Source organism: Myodes glareolus, chromosome 24, assembly GCF_982192425.1.
Source record: "Myodes glareolus chromosome 24, mMyoGla1.1, whole genome shotgun sequence".
NCBI classification, from domain to species: domain Eukaryota; kingdom Metazoa; phylum Chordata; class Mammalia; order Rodentia; family Cricetidae; genus Myodes; species Myodes glareolus.
The window spans coordinates 33,553,461-33,576,876 of record NC_142049.1 but is presented as its reverse complement, the minus strand read 5'-3'; the positions used below and the strand labels follow the sequence as shown (position 1 = coordinate 33,576,876).

Here is a 23,416-nt window from a genome sequence, read left to right as displayed (position 1 = left end):
AGGCTGGCTAACGGGTGGCCACAGGTCTTTCCAGGGCACACTTGGAATGCATCTTCAGCACACAGAAAAATCTTCCATCTCCTGACAAAATAATTCTACCATTTTAGACAATCATTTTCCTCATTAGCACAAAAATAAATTATACCTCAGGTAAAGCTATAGGAATAAAAACAGCAATGTTTTTCCATCCCTAGCTGAATCTGAGGTCATAGAAAAAGAAAAGAGATTTTTGAAGGGACCAGCACACAGAAATGACAAAAGATGCAGGTGGGCTGGTGTGAGCCGAGCCCAGGGTGCACCTGCATCCGGCTACGGCACCATGCCACACAATGGTCTACAATTAGCTGTGTCCGCGGAAAAGGATAATCAAATCTGAAAAGTAAAATAATCGCCTTTCTACAAGCCATGATTCAGAAGCCCTTGAGAAAAGAAGACAAGATACCTTTCTTTGCAGCTCTTGGATATTGGTCTCCCAATTTTTATCTTCCTGTGAGATTTGTCTGTAAGAGAGAAAGGACTCTCATTATTCCCGTGCTGCAGGAAGCTCACCGCTGCTTCATGAACTTAGCAAGGTGGCATGGGCAGCTATGAGAGCCTAGGTGTAGTTGTGGATTTTGACACAGTCTCATGAGGGCTGGGATGCCCATGAAGGTGACCACGGAAATTAGGAAAGCTAATTACTCTATATTCCCAAAGGAAAAGAACAAAAATCATGATCTGAAAGTGGAGAGATGCTTTAACAGCAACTGTAAAGAAGAAAAATGTCATAAAGATCACGTGCCAGTGTGTGAGAATGACGGACAGATGACAGACAAATGGGGCAGTGTCTGAGTAATTGCCCTGGTATTCCCACACACTTCCAGGAATCTCTGTTTTAGTTACAGCACTTAGTCCAACAAAGTGCTAAGTAAATAGCTGCTGTTGTGCTGGCTTACAGCAGAATAACAAGGAAAACAGCTATACATATTCAGTTGATCGGATTTTTTCAGTTCTAAAAACTATTTCAGTTTACTTGGGAGAACACTGCATCCAGCCCCACGTAAGGTCAGAGAACAGCCTGCAGGAATCTGCTTTCTTTTTACCGTGTGGGTTCCCGGAGCTGAATTTGGGTCCTTAGCCTTGATGTTGAGTACCTTTACCTGCTAAGTCGTCTTGGCAGCCCCAAGGACCAAAGTTTTGAAAGATCAAACCCTGCAAATAAAAGAACCCCAATACAGTCCACCATGCCGAGGCAAGGGTGCACGCTGCTTGTTACCTCAGGGGTGTGGTAAGAGCCCCTCATAAGACCTGGTGGGTGGGCTCTTGGGCCAGTAACTGTTCTGTCTCCGTGATAAAACACAGTGGCCAAGGTAACTCATGGAGAAAATGATTTATTTTGCCTTGTGGTTCTGGGTGGATAAGAATTCATCATAATGGAGAAGTAGCCAGCATTGCAGCAGGACCAGGATGTTGTAGCAGGACCAGGATGCTGACAGCTTGCTCCCATCTTCAACTCCATGCACAAGGCAAAGACTGTAGGCGTCCAAAAGCCTGCTCCCTCCACCCCACCCCACCCCCATTGTGTATTTCCTCAAGCAAGGATCCACCTCCCAACGTTTCCACAACCTCCCCAAAAACACCACCAAGTGGGGACCAAGTGTTCAAACACATGGGTCTATGGGAGACATTCTCATTCAAACCCAACACAGGTGTCATTCCAGCACGTGGGAAGCCTTGGGAGGCTGGGGAAAGGCTCTCACCTGTTCAAGGTCAGGCTATGCCCTGAGTTCCAGACCAGCCTAGGCCACACCGGCTCTGTCTCAAAAAATACAACAGACTTGGGTGTGGCTCAGTTGGTAGGGCACTTGCTTAGCAAGTGGGAAACCCTGCATTCAATTCCAAGCACTTAATAAGCCAGGCAGGGTAGTGCATGCCTGTAATCCCAGCACCCAAGAGTTTAGGGCAATCAGAAATCCAAGGCCAATCTTAGTTATATAGGGAGTTCAAGGCCAGCTTAGGCTAGAAATCCTGTTTCTAAAAGAAATAATAATAATAATAATAATAATAATAATAATAATAATAATAATAATAATAAACGTCTTGACAAAGCCAAGCGTGGTGGTGCATGCCTATATTTTCAGCACTTGGGAAGTGAAGGCAGAAGAACCAAGACTTCAAGGTCATCCTCTACCAGCTACATAGTCATTCCAAGGACAGCCTGAGCTATATATATGAGACCCTGTCCTAAACAAGAACAATAAACCTAATAAGTGATGGAGAGACCGCAACGTTGGCTCCCACCTCAGCAAAACCATGTTTGAAGCCATGTTTCCAGCCAGGCCATTACTGTCTCTTGTCCCTGGAGAGGAGCTCACACTGGTCTTCCTGGGAAGGTGACTGCCACCTGTAGCAGCTAGCAAACAGGTGCTGGACTTCCTTCCAGCAAGAACTCAGGCCACATCTCCTGAGATGGTACAGGAACGGGGAGCCTTCATGTGCCTGCTGTAGGTAGTGTATGTCCATAGGTGTTGCACAGCCCCTGTCAGGACCAACAGGGAGTGGCACACAGAGATGGTTAGCTCTCCCTCCTGTCAGGGGACAGCCGTGACAGGGAGTCACAGTGTTGGCCACAAAGGCATCAACTGACTGGAAGGAGGCAAACAGGCCAGCAGGCTGCCATGGGCCTCAGAGGATGTGTACACTGTGGTCTATAGTTCAAAAAGGCTGAGGCTCGCCACAGCTCACCCAACACCCAGGTATGGCCATGGGTCAACGGCCGAGCCTGCTCTGTTTTGTTGTACAGACTACCCTGTTGTACTGGCTGGATGTCCTCCAGCCTCAGGTAGAGGAATGTTCTCCAGATGACCTCCTAGATGAAGGTGGGGGGACCCTGGAAGCTCCCCATCTTCAGTTTCCACTTCTAAAGGCTGACTTCAGAGCTGTACTCCTGTTTCCTACGTGCAGATAAAGGGGTTCCCGGGGATCACTCACTATCCAATAGACACGTCACCTCAACGTCTTTCCAGGGCCAGGAAGTTCTTCCTCTACCAATGTCACTTAGGAAGGGAAAGACCTACCCTTCAAAGTCAGAGTCCTTGGCCACTGTGGCCAAGGCAGCAAAGAAAATCTAATGTCCTCTGAGATCGTTGCCAAGGCCGGTCCTCAAGGCCATGTCCCCCACAGGATGCCCTTACGGCCTTACCCAGGTAGGTCAGGAGCTCAGCGCTGTGACTGCAGTGACACATCATAGTGGTCGGAGTGGCCAGAACAAAGGTCTCAAATATCCTGTGTCCTAATTGACTGTATTGTAGGTGTGAAATCTGCAGAGGGCCAACTCTACTTTCCCTGTTTCTGAATTTCCCAAATGAGAACACTGTATCCTTAAAATCAATTAGAGAAAACGCTGAAACGGGAAATGTCACTTGTTTTAGGGATGATGTTATCTAAGGAGACGCAGTTGTCGCCACCCTCCTTCTTCTCTTTTCCAGATCCTCTGACTTTCTCCACTCGCTTTTCTCTCTCTCTCTCTCTCTCTCTCTCTCTCTCTCTCTGTGTGTGTGTGTGTGTGTATGTGTGTGTGTGTGTGTGTGTGTGTGTGTGTGTGTGTGTGAGAGAGAGAGAGAGAGAGAGAAAGAGAGATCTGAAGGAAAATGGTTTCCATAGGTTCATAGGGAGTGGTATTACTTGAAAGGATTCAGACTTGTGACCTTGTTGGAGGAAATGTGTCACTGGCGGTGGGCTTTGAGGTTTTAGAAGCTCAAGCCAGGCCCAGTGTCACTCTCTCTTTCTGCTGCTTGCTGATCCAAATGCAGAACTCTCAGTTACCTCTCCAGCACCATGTCTGCCTGTGTCCTGGCATGTTTTCCACCATGACTATAATAGACTAAACCTCTGAACTGTAAGCTACCCAGTTACACGTTTTCCTTCATAAGAAGTTCTGGAGTCATGGTGTCTCTTCACAGCAATAGAACATTGACTAAGACAATGTGTGTGTGTGTGTGTGTGTGTGTGTGTGTGTGTGTGTGTGTGTGTATGTGTGTGCATGCACGTGCATGCATGTGTGGAATCATGTTTATGCATGGGTACACATGGACATATATGCACATTCATGTGGAGACCAGAGGTCAAGTTTAGGTACCATTCCTCAGAAGCTACCCTGTTTATTAAAGTAAGATCTTTCTATGGGACCTGGTGCTTGTGAATTAGAATAAGATGTCTGGCTAGGGACCCCAGGGATCCTCCAGTCTCTATCTTTTTGAGTACCGGGATTACAAACACACTCCACACATCTGGCATTTTACATTAGGCCTAGGGATCCAGTGCAGATCCTGATGCTTGTATGACGTAAACTTTTATGGACTGAGTGATCTCCTTAGCACACAAATTTCTTTTGATTGATAGAGTCAGCTCACTTTTTCTGGTTTATTCTCTCCTACAGTAACCATGGGAAAGATGCTACACAGTGAAAAAGGTCATTTTGATGTACACTCGAGTTTTACAAATGAACACTGAAGGAGACTAGCCACACATCCAGTACAGCTCTAAAGGAAACCACAGCAGAAAGAGGAATAATTCTGAGAACAACTTTTGAAAAAATGTTTCGCTCCACTCCTCACAAATGTACACATTGGGAAGCCACCTCCGTCTTCTGGCTTCAGTTTCCTTATTTACAAACAGCACAGGATGAGGTCGCGAAAACTTGGCAAACACTCAAGTCCTCATGTCTTCACCATTTTAAGTACTGAGTCCACCAAATGTGAAAACTTTTAATTCCTTCATTCTCCATGCCAAGATTTGGTCTTGTATCTTTAACTCATGCGCAGGCTCTAATGCTTGTTGAAACTGGTCACCCTGCTCCGAGAAGGCAACCTCAAAGCTTCCTGATGGGATGAGGTGGATTCTGAGCTTGAGACGGAGTCCTGTGTCTTAATCACTTTTCTATTGCAGTCGTGAAACACCATGACCAAGACAACTTAGGAAAGCAAGAACTTATCTGAGCTTGTTTTCAACGGGTTAAAAACCCGTCATGGCCAAGAATAGTGACAGCAAGTGGCGGACATGGCAGCAGGGACAGCTAAGAACTCACACCTCAAAATAAATTCAAGAAACAGAGTGAACTAGAAATGACGAGTCTTTTGAAATCTCAAAGGCCACACCCAGTGACATATGTCCTCCAGCAAGGATACAGCTCCTAAATCTACCCAAACATCACTACTGCCTGGTGACTAAGTGTCTGAGCCTCTGACGAACATTCTCAGTCAAACCACCACACCTGCTCTTCAGATTGGGCTTCATCCCTGGGCTGTATCTCTGAGTCGTCGTGTCCCATGTAGTAGACTATAGCTTTCTCCTACTGACAACCCAAGTCTCAAGCTAGCCACATACCATGACCCATCAAGGACTAGCTTTTTTCAGGAAATGAAATATCCCAGAACATTCTCTTTTTTTCTGAGACAGGGTTTTTCTATATAACATTCCTGACTATCCTGAAACTCACTATGTAGACCAGATGGTCCTTGAACTCAGAGATCTGCCTGCCTCTGCCTCCCAAATGCTGGGATTAAAGGCATGTACCATCAATGCCCTTTTGTTTGTTTTTTGTCTGAATTTTTTTAAGAGTTTGGGACTTTGCCCTTCTGCACTGCCTCCAGCCTCTCTGCCTAGCCAGATCTCCCACATCCCTCTCCAGCATCTAACCCGAGAACTCTCCCTGACCCTCACCATTCACAAAACGTCCCAAACTCACCATATCTAGCCCAGGCTCCACATCTAGTACCCCAGACAAGACTGGCCACCCCTGCCTCCACCACAACCAATCTCTAGGCTTCTTCCAGGCCCCTCCCTAACTATCCCCTGTGGGACCCTCACCCCTTATTCTCAAAGGGACGAGAATTTCCTAGCAGAATGTTTTCCCAGGAAGATAATGGCCTTCCCCTCTCCCACCCTCACACCTGGGAGATTCCAAACACAAGGTCACTTCGCCCAGCCAGCCAGCCACCTGATGATAACAAACAAACAAACAAAAAAAAAAACCAAGGAGAAAGCTGACTTAGCAGGATGGGAGGGAGCAAAAATACTTGCACCCGTGCCAAAGCAGCTTCAAAAAGCCTCTTTGTAGCTCTGCCTTTAAAAGTTTACCCCACAGAGAAGATACAACTCCTCTCTCTACCTTACTGTAGCAGGGTCAGAGATGGGTTCCAAACATGTTTGTATTATGCTGATTAAACCTTGCTTATTACAGTCTGGGCCTCTCTGGTGGTCTCTCTCTGGGGGTCGTAATCTGGGCACAACATCCCCCAATCCACAAGCCCTGCCCACTCCACAGCCGACATTTTCACCCAGCCACATTCTTGGCTCGAACAAGAACGCACATTCTGCCCACCCCCACCCCCACCCCCACCAAGTCCCTTGTCCAGCTGACTTCATTCCACCCAAGCTGTGGTCCTAACCCATCTGCACATCATATGTTCTATCTCAACCTGCTGTGTTCATATCAGATCTACACAGGTTTCAGCAGAAAAATGCCAAACGAGATAAAAGATCAAGCTTGCGTTTTCTCTCCAAAACTTACTGGTCCTATAGAAATGAATGCCAATGGTCTAGATGGACCGAAGGACAGAGAACTTAAGAGAACAGCCATCGATGCCATTAAAGGATTCAAGCAGTTTAAGGACATCACCAAGAAATAGCTAAGTGAAATTAGAGAGAAAGAAGGTAAGGAGAATAAGCACCTAAGCGATCCCCAAGGAAACACAAAAGTAAGACTGGTATTAAAGACAATATAGGGGTTGGAAATGGAATTCAGTGTGGAGATAAATGAGTTGAAGAGGACTCAAGCCAACATGAAGATGGAACTGTAAAACCTACTAACGCGTTTTGGCTTCACACATAAAGTTGGCTTCTTTTTATGTGACTAGTATTTTATTTCTCGAGCTTTCAATACACGTGTGTTGTTATGAATGCTCAGTGTTTTAACTATGAATCGCTGTGGGGATTTTCTTTTCTGGTCTTGTCTTTTTGATGTTCTGTGTGCATCTTGCATCTGTCTGTATATGGCTTTCCTTAGTTTGGGTACAAGTTTTTTTTCTGTGATCTTGTTGAAGACCTGGGCTAGCCTGGGCTTCTCCCTAGTTCATGCCTCTTACTCAAAAGCTTTTTTTTTTTTCGTGGTTCTCCACCTTTACTTTCTGTTCCTTTCCTGTACTTTTAAAACTTTTTCATAGTCCTTGCTGTTCAGCATTGAAGGAAGTCAGGACAGGAACTCAAACATGGCAGGGAACTAGAGGCAGGAATTGATGCAGAAACCATGGCTTACTGGCTTGGTTCCCCTAGCTTGTTCAGTCTGCTGTCTTATAAAACTCAGGACCGCCAACCCAGATATGCCACCATCCGCCAAGGCCTGGGCTCTGCCTCATCAATCATTGATTAAGAAAATGGTTTACACTCAGATCCCATGGAGGTCTTCTCTCATTTGAGGTTCCCTCCTTTCAGATAACATGAGTTTGCGTGTCAAATTGACATGAGACTAGCCAGCACACCCTTCTAACCTCCCTCCCTCTCCTTGCCACTTTATCCCAGCTCCATCAGGCACTCCCTGCTAACCCACTCCTGGTCAGGAAAAGCAGGTAGTCTGTCTGAAGATCTTCCTCTCTCTTGCTTCTCTATGTCCAGTTCTCCATCTCACCCTCTACTGAGGAACTTCTGGGGTAACCCCTCTTCATTGTCTTCCCCCATTCCAAGGAGACAAAATAAACAGATCCTGATTGAACACTCTGCTCTTCCCCTCCTGCAAAGTCCTTCAGAACCCTAGCCTATCCCCATTCCTAAATGTTAGCTCCCAATACTCAGAAATACGTTTTTACCTGGAACCCCCAGTGTCCATAACTATCAGGTCCAAGAAAATTTCTTACCAGGCATCACACAGCCCTAAAACGCCCAAAATCCAGACAGAAAACAGAAATCAGGAACAAAACACTCATTCAACAACCTCAAATCCAGAAATCAGCACCTAGACCTATAACCACCCCAATCCCAGGTGCCTAGACACCAGCATAAAAATGCAATCAATAACAGTCAAGGCAATATGTCTCCACTAGAGACCAGATATTCCCCCCATAGCAGGACCTGAATGTTCTGACAGAGCTGAAACACAAGAAAAAGATCCTAAGACTACATGTATGAGGATGATAGAGGTCCTTAAAGAGGAAGTCAATAAATTCCCTAAAGAGATCCAGAAAAACACAATCAGTAGAAGGAAATGAATATAACTGATCATTACCTAAAATTGAAAATAGAATCAGTAAAGAAAACCCAAACTGAGGGTATTCTGAAAATGAAAACTTTAGGAATCTGAATAGGAACTACAGAGGCAAGCTTCACCAACAGAATGCAAGAGATGGAAGAAGGAATCTCAGGCAACGAATGGAATACAGTGGAAGAAGAAGATATATCAGTCAAAATAATGTTAAATCTGAAAAACTCCTGACACAAAACATCCAGGAAATCTGTGATACTATAAAAAGATCAACCCTAAAAATAATAGGAATAAAGGAAGTAGAAAAATACCAGCTCAGAAGTTCAGAAAATATTTTCCACAAAATCTCAGAAGATAATTTCCCTAACCTAAAGAAGGAGATGTCTATGGAGGTCTAAAAAGAACACAAGATACCAAATAGATTGGACCAGAAAACAAAGTCCCCTTAGCACAAACCACTAAAGATACAGAATAAAGAAAGAAAATTAAAATCTGCTAGGCAAAAAAAACTAAGTAACATATAAAGGGAGACCTGTTAGAATTACTCCTGACTTCTCAATGGAGTCTCTAGAAGCCAGAAAGGCCTGGACAGATGTGCTGCAGACTAGATGACCATAGATGCCTGCCTAGACTACTATATGCAACAAAACTTTCAATCACCATGGACAGAGAAAATAAGATATTTCATGATAAAGTCAAATTTAAATAGTGTCTATCTACAAATCCAGCCCTACAGAAGGAGGTAGAAAGAGAACCCCAAACTAAGAAGGCCAACTACACCAATGAAAACGCAGGAAATGAATAATTTAAGATCAGAAAAATTAAAAGAAAGGAAACACACACACAAAACCAACAAGAGCAACATCAACAACAAAATAACAGAAATCAAAAATTATTGGTCATTGATATTGCTCAATATCAATGATTTCAATTCCCCAATAAAAAGAAACAAACTGGCAGAATGGTTGCAAGACCAGGTTCTATCCTTCTGCTGCGTTCAAGATACACGCCCCAACATCCATGATAACCATTAGCTCAGGGTAAAGGGTTGGAAAACAATGTTCCAAACAAATGGATTTCAGCAAGCTGATGGAACAATTTGAATATCTAACAAAATAGATATTTAGAACATCAAAATAGATATATTTTGAAGATATTTGACTTCAAACCAAAACTAATCAAAAAAGATAGGAAAAGACACCACAGGCTCATCAAAAAATATCCACCAATATGACAGTTCAATTCTTAGCATCTATACCCCCAAACACAAGTGCACCCACATTTGTAAAAGAAACACTACTGGAGTTCAAATCGCATATCAACCCCCACACACTGATAGTTGGGGACTTCAGTCCCCAACTCTCACCAATGGACAGGGCACCCAGAGGAAAATACTAAACAGAAATGCTGCCGCTAACAGACATTATAAACCAAACAGACCTAACATATATTTACAGAACATTTCATCCAAACACAAAAGAATACACCTTCTCCTTTTCACCTCATAAAGCTTCCTCCAAAACTGACCACAGGCTTGGACACAGAGTTAAGTCTCAACAGATGTAAGAAAATTGAGATAATGCCCTGCATCCCACTAGACCACCACAGACTAAAGAAAGATGTCAGTAAAAATAGCAACAATAGAAAGCTTACAAACTCATGAAAACTGAACGACTCTCTACTGAATGAAAAGTGTCAAGATGGAAATAAAGAAAGCAAACAAAGACTTCCTGGAATTCGAGGAAACGAGTACACAGCATATAAAAACTTATGGGATACAATGAAAGTAGTTCTAAGAGGCGAGTTCATAGCAGTAAGTGCCTACATAAAATAAAATTTAAAAAAAAAAACTGGAGAGATCTCATCCTGGCAACTTAATAGCACATCTGAAAGCTCTAGAACAAAAAGAAGCAAACATACCCAAAAGGAATAGATGTCAAAAAAATAATCAAACTGAGGGCTAAAATCTACAAAATAGGAAAAAAGAGAACAATGCAAAGAATCAATGAAACCGATTTTTTTCTTTGACAAAATCAGCAAGATAGACCCTTATTCAAACTAACTAAAAAGTGCAGACAGAATATCTAAATTAACAAAATTTAAAACAAAAAAGGGGACCTAACAACAGACAGAGAAAATTCAAAGGATTATTAGGTCATACTTCAAAAAACCTGTACTCCAGAAAATTTGAAAATCTAAACTTCCTTGATAGATGTCACTTACCAAAGTAAAATTAAGATCAGATAAATAATTTAAATACAGATAATCCCTAAGGAAATAGAAGCAGATGCTGAGTCTCCCAGGGCGAATAGTTTAGTGCAAAGAAGAGCTAATACCAATACCCCCAAATTATTCCACAAAGTAAAAACAGAAGGAACATTGTCAAATTCATTTTATGAGGCCACAGTCACCCTGGCACCACTGAGAAAACAAACACCACCCTAAAACCTCAACAACACAATAGCCAGAATTGACACATTTATTTCTACAGTATTTTAAATATCGGTGGTCTCAATTCTTCAATAGAAAGCTTTAGGATGACTGACTGGATCAAGAAACAAAATTTGAGGCCCGTCACCTAAGGATGTGAGCTCGCGAAAGGCACCCGGGCCAGGCAGAAGACACCCAGGCTCACCCTCCACCTCACAGAGTGGGCAGCAGGCGAGCAGGTGCGTGCCGCTCTGGCGAACAAGTCTGTGATGGTGGTCGGGAGAGAAAGAGACGCGGGGCCGTTTGTGCACCATGAAGAGAGGTGCATTGCCCTTGGAGACGCAAATAGCACTGAGGACCAAGCAGATGTGAGTGTCCTACACTGCCATCTCAGCCCATGGGGATATACAGATCCGCGCTACTGCCAAGGGCCATGTCTGAGACAGAGGTTATGTTCCAGCCAGGGTCTGCGCTGTCTGTGGCCAGTGTTACCACCAAAAAAGCCCACGGTCTGGGCAGCCGTTTGAAACCGTGATGGTGTCCGTGAGCCATACTGCCCCCATGTGGATGCAAGTAGCCTGCACTGCCGTCTGGGACCAGGTTGGTGTCTGTGGTCCAGGCTGCCTCTGAGGACCTTGTCTGGGTCTGTGGTCCTACTGCAGCCAAAGGTCGTGTTCATGGTCTGTTGCTATTGTCAGAAATCATGTGGAAAACGATGATTTCTTGCTCCAGCTCACTGTAAAGAGCAAAGAAGTGACTTTCGCAATTATAGCGATGATTGCAGGCACACAGTTGGGAAGAAGGCACATGGAAGGCTTCTATGGCAACCCCTACTCCCCTAAACTCCCCCTCCCAAATGTAGCGACCTAAACAGGAAGTGTGGGAAGGAGGCTGAAGTTGGCTTTCCATAATCGATGGCATCTGACCCGGGTTATGGAGGAGGAAGACTCAGTTCTATTTATGAGGCTGGCCACTGGGAGTTCGACCATGCTCTGATGAGCAGATAACAAAAATTAGATTTTTTTTAAATTTTTATTTTCATTTTGGGGGGATTACGAGGGTGGGGACAGACATAGAAGGACCAGGAGATGCATATGATTCTGGGGAGTGATGTGAAAGGTCCAAAGAATCAATAAAAAAAAATTACAAAAAGAAGAGAATCAAAATCCATCTGCCTGTTCTCTGCAAGAAACGCCTCTGAGCTTTAGAGCAGTGCCACCTTAGAGTTAAAGAATGAAAAAATATACCCTAATAAAGGAACCAGGAAGCAAACAGGTAGGCTATCCTAATACCTGACAAACTGACTTCAAACTAAAGCAATCAAAGGAGATAATGAGGGGCCCATCATTCTAACCAAGGGAACAGTTAACCAAGAAGACTTTACTATCCTAAAATATGCACAACAAACTCTACTACGTGTATATTATTTCATAAAAAATAATAATACTAAAATTTCATTTGATGATGAAAATAATAATTATAATAACGTCTTACTAGATTTAAAGCACAGATTAAAATCATTCCATTAATAGTAGGTGATTTCAAGACCCCACTTTCCCCAACAGACAAAAACAAACAGAAACATCAGAATTAATTAACATCATCCACCGAATGGGCTTAACAAGTTCCCACAAAGTATTTTACCTAACCACCAAAGAATAAACATTCTACGAAGCAGAACATGGAGGTCTCTATAAAATATACCACATTATGAGGCACAAAGCAAATTCAGGATGATTGAGTAACTATTGTATCCTATCTGACCACAAGATAAAAAGATTTAAAACTGACAGCAAAAAAAAAAAAAAAAACTTTAGTAAACACACACACTCGTGGAGATTAAATGACTCTTTACTGAATGAGCCAAGGAAGAAATAAAGAAAAAAAATTGTTTTAGAAGTAAATTAAAATGAAAACACTACACAATAAAACTGCTGGGACACATTGAGAACAGTTCTACAAGAGTAATTAATAGCCCTACTGCCAAAAATAAAAAATCAGAATGAGTCAAAATTAGAGATTTAGTGATACAACTAAAAAAATTATAAAAAAACAAGAACAAACCAAATCCAAGCCCAGTCAACAACAAGAAATAGTAATAAATCAGCAGAAATCAATGAATGATGAAGACAATGGCAGACACAATCAGTGAATCTCTAAGAGTTAGTTCTTTGAGAAGACAAACAAACTTGATAAACCATTGGTCCAACTAGTCAAAACAAGGAGCTGATGGAAGAAGGAAGGACCCGAATTAACAGACTCAGAAATAAGGAAGGAAACATTGCAACAGACACCAGAGAAATTCAATATATTGAAAGAAACTATTTTAAACCCTGTACTTAATTAAGCAGAAAACCTAAAGGAAATAGATGATTTTCTAGATTCACACTAACCATAAAAATTAAACCAAGAAGTCAACAGCCTAAGCAGTTTCTAACAAACGAGGAAATGGATGGAGTTACCACAGAATTCTACTAGACTTTCAAAGATCTACATTCACCCTTCTTAAACTATTTTTTAAAATATAAACAATGAGCATAGTGAAACCTCTTCTAAGTCAGTATCACTCTAAAACCTAAACTAGGTAGCAGCACAACCAAACAAGAAAATTATAGGTGGATATCCCTAATTGATATGTACTTTAAATGCTCAGTAAAATGGTTGCAAATGGAATACAAATACACTTCAAAAAGATTACATGGCACGACCAAGTTATCTTTGTCCCTGAAATGCAGGGATGATTCAACACACACAAGTTAAGAAAATAAAAAATTGCATAAATGGATTTAAATATAAAAACCACATGATCAACTCAACGTAGGTAGAAAAGGCCTTGGAGAAATTCCAAAATACCTCCATGGTAAAAGTCCTAGAGAACGTAGGGCTAGAGAGTACATACTGCAACATAATAGTATCTATGTATGAAAAACCCGTAGCCAAATTCACCCTTACTGAAGCAAAGCTTGAAGCAGCCCCACTGAAGTCAGGAATGGGGAAGGGTGTCCACTATCCCCATTCCTTCTCAACACTGTGTGTGAAGTTGGTACGTGAAGTACCAACTCGAGCAGTCAGACAAGTGGAGGAATATAGAATCAATTTATACAAATTAATAAAAGCTTTTTTTCTTTCTTTCTTTCTTTTTTTTTTTTTTTTTTTTTTTGGTTTTACAAGGCAGGGTTTCTCTGTAGCTATGGAGCCTGTCCTGGAACTAGCTCTTGTAGACCAGGGTGGCCTCGAACTCACAGAGATCCGCCTGCCTCTGCCTTCCGAGTGCTGGGATTAAAGGTGTGCGCCACCACCGCCCGGCCAATAAAAACTTTCTAAATAGCAGTGACATGCAGAGAAAGAGATCATGGACACACTCCCATCCACAATAGCACTCCCGAAAAATAAAGTATTTATGAATAAACCTAACCAAGGAAATGAAAAACCCCTTCAGTGAAAGTGTTAAACCTCTGAGGAAAGAGATAGAAGAAGACATTAAAAAAAAAAAAAAGACATCCTACGCTTGTGGATTGATAGAATTAGCACTGTAAAATGCTGGGCGGTGGTGGCGCACGTTTTTAAGCTCAGCACTCAGGAGGCAAAGGCAGAAGCAGGAGCCTCTCTGTGAGTTCGAGGCCAGCCTGCTCTACAAGAGCTAGTTCCAGGACAGGCTCCAAAGCTACAGAGAAACCCTGTCTCAAAATAAAAAAAAAAATGAACATTTTACCAAAAGCCATTTGTAGATTAAATACAATTCCAATAGAAATTCCCATCTTATTCATCACAGAAATAGAAAAGGCTATCATCCTAAAATTCACATGGAACCACAAAAGATTCCCAGAGAGCCAAACAATCCTGAACCAAAAGAACAATGCAGGAGGAACTACCATTACAGACGTTAAGAGTCATTACTGAGCCACAGTAATGAAAACAGTATGGTACCAGAATGAAATCAGACATGAGACCAGTAGACCAAAATCAAAGAGCCAAACATGAGTTCATGTAACCACGGCCATCTAACACTCGACCATTATGCCAAAAACATATGCTGGAGACAATACCTTTAAAAATGGTGCTAGAAAAGATGGGATGTTTTAGAGCTGTATCAAACACCCAGTACAAAGACTAACTCAAAATGGATGAAAGCGCTAAATGTGAACCTGAAAGACAGAAACAGCTGGAAGAAAGCATCGGCAGTGCCTGCCTACATGATATAGGTGTAGGAAAGAACTTCCTGAATAGGGTCCCATTAGCCCAGGAATTGAGGCCGACAACTGACAAATAGGACTTCATAAAACTAGAAAGATTCTGCAAAGCTAAGGAAACAACTCATTCATAATGTGAGAGACCTTTTGTCTAGCTATGCACCTGAAAGAAGATTAATATCCAGAATATATCCAAATAGCCAAACTCAAAAAAAAAGAACACTGAATAAAAGACAGTTCCCAAAAGAACAAAAAGTGGCTAAGAAATACCTGAGAGGGGATCCAGAGTATCTAACAATTGGGGAAATGAAAATCCAAACAGCTCTGAGATCCCAGTCAGAAGGGCAAAGAGCAACAAAGCAACTAACAGCACACAGCCGAGAGAGGATGTGGGGAAAGGGAAACCCTCAGTCACTGTCAATGGAATTGCAAACCAGTGCAGCCACTATAAAAATCCCTGTGCAGAATTCTGAGCTAAAACTGAATCCATGCTTGATCCTTTCATCCCATGCTTTGGCAGACGCCCAAAGGACTCAATGCCCCACTCCATAGGCACTTGTTCAGCCGTGTTCATTGCTGCTCTCTTCACAAGAGCCAGGAGATGAAAACAACCTAAAAGCCCTTCAACTGAGAAATGGAGGAACAAAGAAAGGGACATAAACACTCTGGACATCTATGCAGCTGTGGAAAACGATGAAATCTGGAGGTAAAGAGATAGAACTAGAAAAGACCATGTTGAGTGCGCTCACGGGGCTCCAGAAAGACGAACCCACGCTGTTCTCGCTCGTCTGAGGCTGCCAACTCCCAGTCTTCAGAAGTGGAGTACATATCCTTGTGTAGCTGAGAAACTAAGAAAGCAAAATGGAACCACTGCCTGGGTAGGGGGTTGGAGGAGCGATGGAGAGGGAAATAGCAGGGTGCAAGGGATTGAACTGTGGAAATGGGAAAGGAGAGCTCGGACAAGGTAACGGGGAAAGATAAATACAGAAGAAGGGGAATAAGGATAGAATATAGCAAGCATGTCTAGAAAAGTCACAAGCAATCTGCTATTAACTGTCTACCTTTTTAGAAACCTATATTACATGTAACTCTGTGTATAAATAGACATAGTTTAAATGAAATTTCCTCATCTTGACTGACAATGTTTTCTCCAAGCGCCAAAGACCACACTGTACAAAGACCATCATTGGGCATGAGAAACCTTCTTTGGAATTGTGGGTCAAAGTTGTCCGAGAAATGTCCAAAACATGGGTTATTGCTCTTGTGCTTGGTTGCCCCTCCCCCAGTCAAGAAGTGGAAAGCAAGACACTATGCACGTCAGCATCAGTGCTCAGAGGTCTCTGAAGTGGACCTCCCCTGAAAGCCTCCTCCTTCGGGACTAGCCTTCCTGGTAGGAGAAGGCACCATGAATGCTTCCGAAGAGAGAAGGCAACCGACTCTTCTCCGCGGCTGCGATGCTGCCTAGGAGTGACGCCAGTGACCGGCACGGCAGAACCCTAGTGGTGGATTAGTGGCACACAGACCTTGGCAATAAACAAAAGCTCTCTAATTGAACTTAAAACCTACTCTGGAAGAAGGCAACCATGTCTGGTACTGGAAATATCACCAATTACTAAGGGCTAGCAAAGTCAATGGATGTTGGAGGAGAACCAAGAAACCAGCACTTTGCTAAACTGGTATAATCCATAACTACATTTCAACATTTTTGTCCTCATATCCACAGTCAGGTGTAGCACTTATCCCTCATCAAGGAAATTTCTCGTTGCAACAGACAGTGACCATAACAGAGAATGACAACCAATCAAAATTCAGGGAGTTGTAGAGCCCAGCCCCAGTGGATAGATACCTCTACAAAGCAACTCTTGAACCCAAGGGGCAGGGAACATTGCAGAAGAAGGGGTGGAAATGTTGTAAGAGCCAGAGGATTGGGGAGGTTGCTATGAGACTGTGTCTTCTAGTAGTGCCAGAAGAAACACCCGGAGAGTCTCACAAATGTGACTCCCTAAAGAGGAACTGAACAAGAATGGCACCATAGGCGAGCCAAAGCAGACAAGCGAAAGACCACCAAAACCGAATCCTACATAAGGAACTACAGGCAACTAAGGAACGCTGAGCGTAGCAAAAACAAAGTAGTCTTCTCCAGAGAAGCACACACCAATTGATTACCCAGTGCCAAATGGTCATTCCTGAAAGCGTGCATACAGTTAATATTGTACAGACTGAGCAGGCTACACTTAGGAATACTCATGTCTGCACATAAACATATATGCATGTAGCAAAAAAAAATTAATGAAAAAGAAGCCAAGAATCTTTAAAGTGACTGAAGTGGGAACATGGGAGGGTTTAGAGGGAGAAAAGAGAAAGAGAAAATAATGTATTTGTGGTATAAAATTTACTTCTTTGTAATTTATGGCTTTGGTGGTTTGCCTGCATATATGTCTGTGTGAGGGTGTAGAGTCCCCTGGAACTAAAGTCATAGGCAGTAGTGAGCTGCCATGCGGGTCCTGGGAACGAAACCTGGGTTCTCTGGAAGAACAGCCATTCTCTTAACCACTTGAGCCACCTCTCCAGCCCCCAAATGTATTCATATTATAATCTCAATGGCTGGAGAGATGGCTCTGCCCTTAAAGACTAGGCTCACAACCAACAATATATTCTCAAGAATTAAGTATGTACATATATTTAAAGATTTTAGAGTTATACTATGTTTTATGTTGGAATAGTAACATGACATATTGAAAATAAACGAGGAGAGGTTATGGCTTAAGAGTGATTGACAAGGGGGTCAATTGTGCTGGTTAGTTTGCGTCATTTGGGATGAAGCACCTTTAACTGAACACCTGCCTCCTACAGGTTGCCTGGAGGCAAGACGGCAGGACATTTTCTTGACTAATGATGGACTTGGAAATGCCCACCTCACTGTGAGCAGCATCACCCTGGACAGGCAGTTCCGGGTTGTATAGATTAACAAGCTGAATGGGCAATAGAAAAGAAGCCAGTCAACATCCCTGCAGGGCTTCCTTTTGCTTTCTGCCTCATTCCTGCCCTGACTTCTCTCATCCATGTAAGCTGTAAAATGAAATAACCCTGTCCTCCTCAACTTACTTTGAGCCATGGGGTTGATTACAGCAACAGTAAGTACCCTAGGACAGACAGTGAGTCCAAATGAGCCCTTCATTCTATCAGTTGCTACAGTGCTTAATTATAGCAACTAAATTCTACTGCATGGACTGGCTTTGTGGGAGCCTAATCTGTTTGGATGCTCACCTTCCTAGACCTGGATGGAGGCGGGAGGACCTTGGACTTCCCACAGGGCAGGGAACCCTGACTGCTCTTTGGACTGGAAAGGGAGGAGGAGGAGGAGGACTTGGGGGAGGGGAAGGGAAGTGGAAGGAGGTGAAAATTTTTAATAATAAATAAATAAATAAATATTTTTTTCACTTGGGTATCATATAACAATGATTGCAATGGATTATGGACCTCGTGCAAGGCCACCACTAAGCACAGCCGGTAAGGGGGCCCCGGTATACATCCAAGCACGATCGTGTGGTACCTGTGGAAAGAACGCAGCCTTTGGGCCAGCAGGTGCTCAAGAGCCAGCACTTTCTCCAGCAGCAGGCCACGCACGGCTGTCTCCTCGCGGCTGGCTGGACTGATGCGCTGTGCGGTCAAACGCCAGACATGAATCTCATGCTTCAGTTCTGCAGAGAAATAAGGGCAAGGCGCTGAGTCTCTCCCACCCTCGGGCATCAGCAACGCCCCCCCACACACACACACACACTGCACCCATGCACCAACAATGGGCATCCACGTCCCACCTAGCACAGGTTCTTCTCAGCATGAGCTATGGCGATGGAACCAGATGACGGCACTGAACTCTGAAAGTCACCATTAAGCAAGAAAAGCCATTTCAACGCTGCCTGAAAAACAAAGTCCTTTCTCCAGCAACATCTTTTTTAATTCACTTATTAATCTATCATTGTTGCACTTTTGTTTGAGCAATATCTTACCTCCACAACCCTAACCCATTCTCACTGGCTCTGATATCAACCAAAATCTGCACGTTGCTGCTGTGTTTTTAATACATCGCTTCTCAGCTGTTTGACTAAAAGCAAGAGATCTGGCGTGTCCTCTCCAAACTATGTGCCAGGCCCTGGAGAAGCAAAGAGGCCTCGCCAGTTTCTGGGGCCACGCTCTAGGGTTTACGGTCTCCTGGATAGTAAGCTATTATAAATAAACCTCTAACTTTTTAGCTTGCCAAGCCGTGGTCGTTAGAGCAACACAGATGAACTCAGCCAATTGTCCAGTCTCTAAATGGTTTCAGAAAGAGAGCTCTTGAATAGCAGCATAAGGGATATGGCTCTCAGGCAGCCATGCTTGGCACCTCTAGAGGGCTTCTGGTAAGAAAGCAGGAAGCAGGAATGCCTTCCCTCTCCTATCTCCCCCACCCCGGCCCCCACCCCAAGCTCCTATCTCACACAGGAGAGATAAGGAATCAGCTGGTGAGATGATGGTCAGAAAGCAGCAAACAACACCACCTTCACCCAATGCTGAATTCAGACACCTTCTGATGGAGAACGGGAGAGAGAGGGTTGCCATCCATTGCTTCCTAAGAGAGTAAGATATTTTATGAGGCTTACACTTAACCTCTATTTAACAGTTTGCAGTTTGAATATATATATATGGAAAAGGCCAAGATGGTAAACTAAAAGCAAGACAGCCTTTATGGCTACTCAGTAGCCTCATACTGAAGCAGCCGAGAGCAGCTTGTTGGACAAGTTGGAGGTATCTGTGGGCAGCCATTGCTCCTAAGCATGCAGCATCCTGTAGATAAATAAATACCTTGCTAGTGACCCTGTGGGGGAGTGGACCCCTCCTGCTTACAGGACTGTTCCCTGGGGCTTGGGGAGAATACTGCAGCAGACTCTGCAGCATGGGGAGGTGCTCATACCTACCGACAATCTCGCCGGGCTCCTTGTTATAAAGCTTTCTGTTCCAGTACAGAAGTCTGAGGAGTGGGAAGGAAACCAGGAGAATGAGGCAGATCCCAAGGAACATGTGCACTGTGAAACCAGCAAAGTCCAGGCCCTGGAAGAGCAAAGGAGCAATACGTGATATGTGTGCCCTGGATGGAGGTGGGGGAGGTGAGGATGTGAGCTGTAGACAAGAGTGGCTCTGGACAAGAATCCTGCAGCCAAACACGGATGCTTAGTAAGTCTGAAATGGTCAAAGCCTTTCTGTTATTTGTTCGTTCTTATGAGACAAGGTTTCTCTATGTAGTCCTGGCTGTCCTGGAACTCACTTTGTAGACCAAGCTGGCCTCAAACTCAGAGATCCTCCTGTCTCTCCCTACTGAGTGCTTGGATTAACGGTGTGCACCACCACCACCCAACTGATTAAAGACTTTCATACGTTCTGTGTTTTTGAAAAATCAGTGGTTATGTAAATTACAAGCCACCTTAGAAGGAAACAGAAATAGGCAATCACAAATAGCTCCTAACTAGATTTAGATTATCTCTGTCACAAGGCAAATGTGTTGCCCCAGGATGAGTAGGGATCAAAACATTGAATAATGTGATCATGTATATTTATTTATTTATTTGTTAATCTTTTTAATTCTTGACTAAAATACCTGCTGTGGGTTGGAAGGGGCAGTCTCCCTACACTAGAGCACCTGCACAGAGCACTGAAATCAGCTATAAGAATGTTAAGGAGGCAGCCTCTCCTCCCTTCCTTCCAGCTTTCTCTGTCTGCCTGTGGGACTGTGTCGTGATCATCTGTTGAAAGCATTTCATTTTGATAAAAACCACCCTTAGGGGCTGGAAAGATGGTTCAGCAGTTAAGAGCAGTGCCTATTCTTCCAAAGGTCCTGAGTTCAATTCTCAGCAACTACATGGTGGCTCACTCAACAATATTCTTAGCTAATTTTACTCTTTAGTTTATTTTGTTCTTTTATGTAGATCCTTAAGCAAATATGCACAATATTTCTTGAGCCCAAGAAGGACAGAGGAGCCTTTAAAGATAATCACCTGTAAGAATTCAAGTAGATTCCATGAATAGTTACTGCTATGGGGAGCAGGCAGTCAAGGGTACCACAGTCCTGTGGGACATTGGGATATCAGAAACTGAAGGGTATTGGCAGGAAGGGTGTGGTCACAGAGGGCACAGCAGCAAGGTTGTGCCATGAGCCATGCTCACATAGGTAAAAGTAGAAAGCCCATGGGTGTTCAGTAAGCTGCTTCAGGAAAACCACCTTCCACCACCTCTCACTATAGAGCTCAGGCTAATTGCCCCAACCTCCCAAGTAATGGATTTGCAGGTATATGTCACCAAACCTCGCTCAGAACTCAACACGTTCTGGGAGTTCCTCAGTCAAAACACTACCTTGAACTTGAACTTTATCTATAGAATTCATACCCCAGATATCTGATTGAAAGATGGTTGTTTCTTAGGTGTTTGTGAAAATGCTGCAATTTCCTTTAAAACCCGAAGAAAAAAATGAGCCCAGGGGTACTAAAGAGATGGATCAGTGCTAAAGAGCACTGACTGTGCTTGCAGAAAGTGTGGGAGGTCCTTCTGTCTATGCGTTGCTTTTATTGGTTAATGAATAAAGAAACTGTCTTAGACTGTGATAAAGCAGAACGTAGGTAGGCGGGAGAAACTAAACTGAATGCTGGGGGAAAGAAGGTCGAGTCAGGAGATGCTGTATAGCTGCTGCTGGGAACAGACAAGTCAGAACCTTGCTGCTGAGCCACAGCCACTTGGTGGTATACAGATTAATAGAGATGGGTTAAATTAAGATGAAAGTGTTGTCTGAGTTTCTGTCCTGCCAAGTTCCCACAGTTGTTAGGTCCCAAAGAAATCATTCAGAGGTCTATATTAATGATAAACTGATTGGGCCATTAGCTCAGGCTTCTTATTACCTCTTGTAACTTATATTAACTCATTCTTATCTGTGTTAGCCACATGGCTCGGTACCTTTTTCAGCGGGGCAGGTCACATCTTCCTTCTCCTGTGTCTGGGCAGGACTACAGAGGGAGCTTCCTTCTTCCCAGAATTCTCATTGACACGCCTCTACTTCCTGTCTGGTTGTCCCGCCTATACTTCCTACCTTGCTACTGGCCAATGAGTGTTTATTTAAAACATAATTGACAGAATATAGACAATTGTCCCACACCATGTAAGACCTAGCCAATAAGAAGCTAGGGCTAATAGGCCAAGTAGTGATTTAATTAATACAGTTTCTGTGTGGTTATTTTGGGGCTGAGCAGCCAAGAACAAACAAGCAGCTTTCCTACTAGAGCAGAAGACCCAGATATTTTCCCCCAGCATCCACATGGTGGCTCACAACTGCCCAGTTACATGAGACAGACTAACCTTTTCTGTCCAAGGGATTGGAAACCCCCTTCTAGCCTTTGTGAGCACCGAGCACGCATGTGTTACATAGACATGCATGGAGGCAAAAAACACCCATACACAAAAAAAATTTTAAAAAATCAGCATTAAAATTTTAAGAAGCCTAAGAAAGTGGCTTACATGTAATATCAATCCATTTACCTCTAAACCAACCAGGTCCTAAGACCTAATTTTTAGTTTTAGCAAATACAGCCTAAGGAAACAGGAGTTCTGTATCCTGAGTAACTCTAAGTCTTTTCAGAATGTAAGCACCAAACCGTCCTTCCATTAGGAATAGCGACAATTAAAGAAAGGATAGATAAGAACAATGAGAAGAGAGAAAGGTTAATGAGGCCCCGGGAGACAAGCACAGCACTGAATGGAAGTTGCTAGAAGAGTTTTGCAGGTAAACTTATCAAGCAAAAGAAAGGCAGAAGAGAAAAACCCAAATTGACACTTTTCAGAAAGAGCCGGAGCAGATGCAGCGTGCTGTTGGATGCTGATGTTTCCCCTGAGCCTATTAGACACATGTGTCTGCAACCATTGCCCCACCTCATCCCTTTGTAATTTCCTAGACATTTCTCGTTGATGTTCTTAGTAACAAAACCACCTCCCAACACATTGGTGTCAACCTAAACGCAGCCCTTCCATCCTGCAGGGCCTTTCTTGCCTTTCCTCTCCTACTTCCAGTCCTTCACTTATGATAATGGTGTGCACTGTGGCAGCGGGGACCCTGATTCACAGCACCTAAGTGAAGGATGCTGCACAGAGTGCTCGGGTGAGCTGTGCATTTCCTGAAAGCAACCCAGTGTGCTGCTGCATACCATCTTCCTCAACTCCTGGTTGGAAACAATGATGACATTGGGTGGGTCCCCAATGGCCGTCGCAGCTCCTCCAATGTTTGTGAAGATCACTTCTGCGATCAGGACTTGTCTTGGATCAAGATTGAGCACCTCGCATAACCTATTGTGGATATAAGAAAGTGATAAGGCCTGTGTGCAACCCGAATGTTTAAAGCACTTGCTTGTACAAGGGAGGCACACTCATGCACAGACACACATATACACACATGCACACGCACAGTCTGGGAGAAGAGTAAGGCATAGAATGAGCCTCAGCTGCAACATCCTTGGGTACCACTAATTACAAGGATTCTTTTAGTTAACAT

General features: G+C 43.5%; 1 protein-coding gene across 1 annotated transcript in view; it reads right to left on the bottom strand.

Annotated features, from left to right (window-relative positions):
• Oca2 (OCA2 melanosomal transmembrane protein) overlaps positions 1-23,416 on the bottom strand; it is a 278,738-nt gene that overhangs the window by 188,543 nt on the left and 66,779 nt on the right. Inside the window, exons 13-16 of the mRNA XM_087901282.1 lie at positions 23,073-23,211; positions 19,809-19,941; positions 18,407-18,554; positions 443-500 (exon numbers count right to left, since the gene is read on the bottom strand). Coding sequence (XP_087757408.1) covers positions 443-500; positions 18,407-18,554; positions 19,809-19,941; positions 23,073-23,211 — 478 coding nt within the window. The remainder of the gene's footprint in view (positions 1-442; positions 501-18,406; positions 18,555-19,808; positions 19,942-23,072; positions 23,212-23,416) is intronic.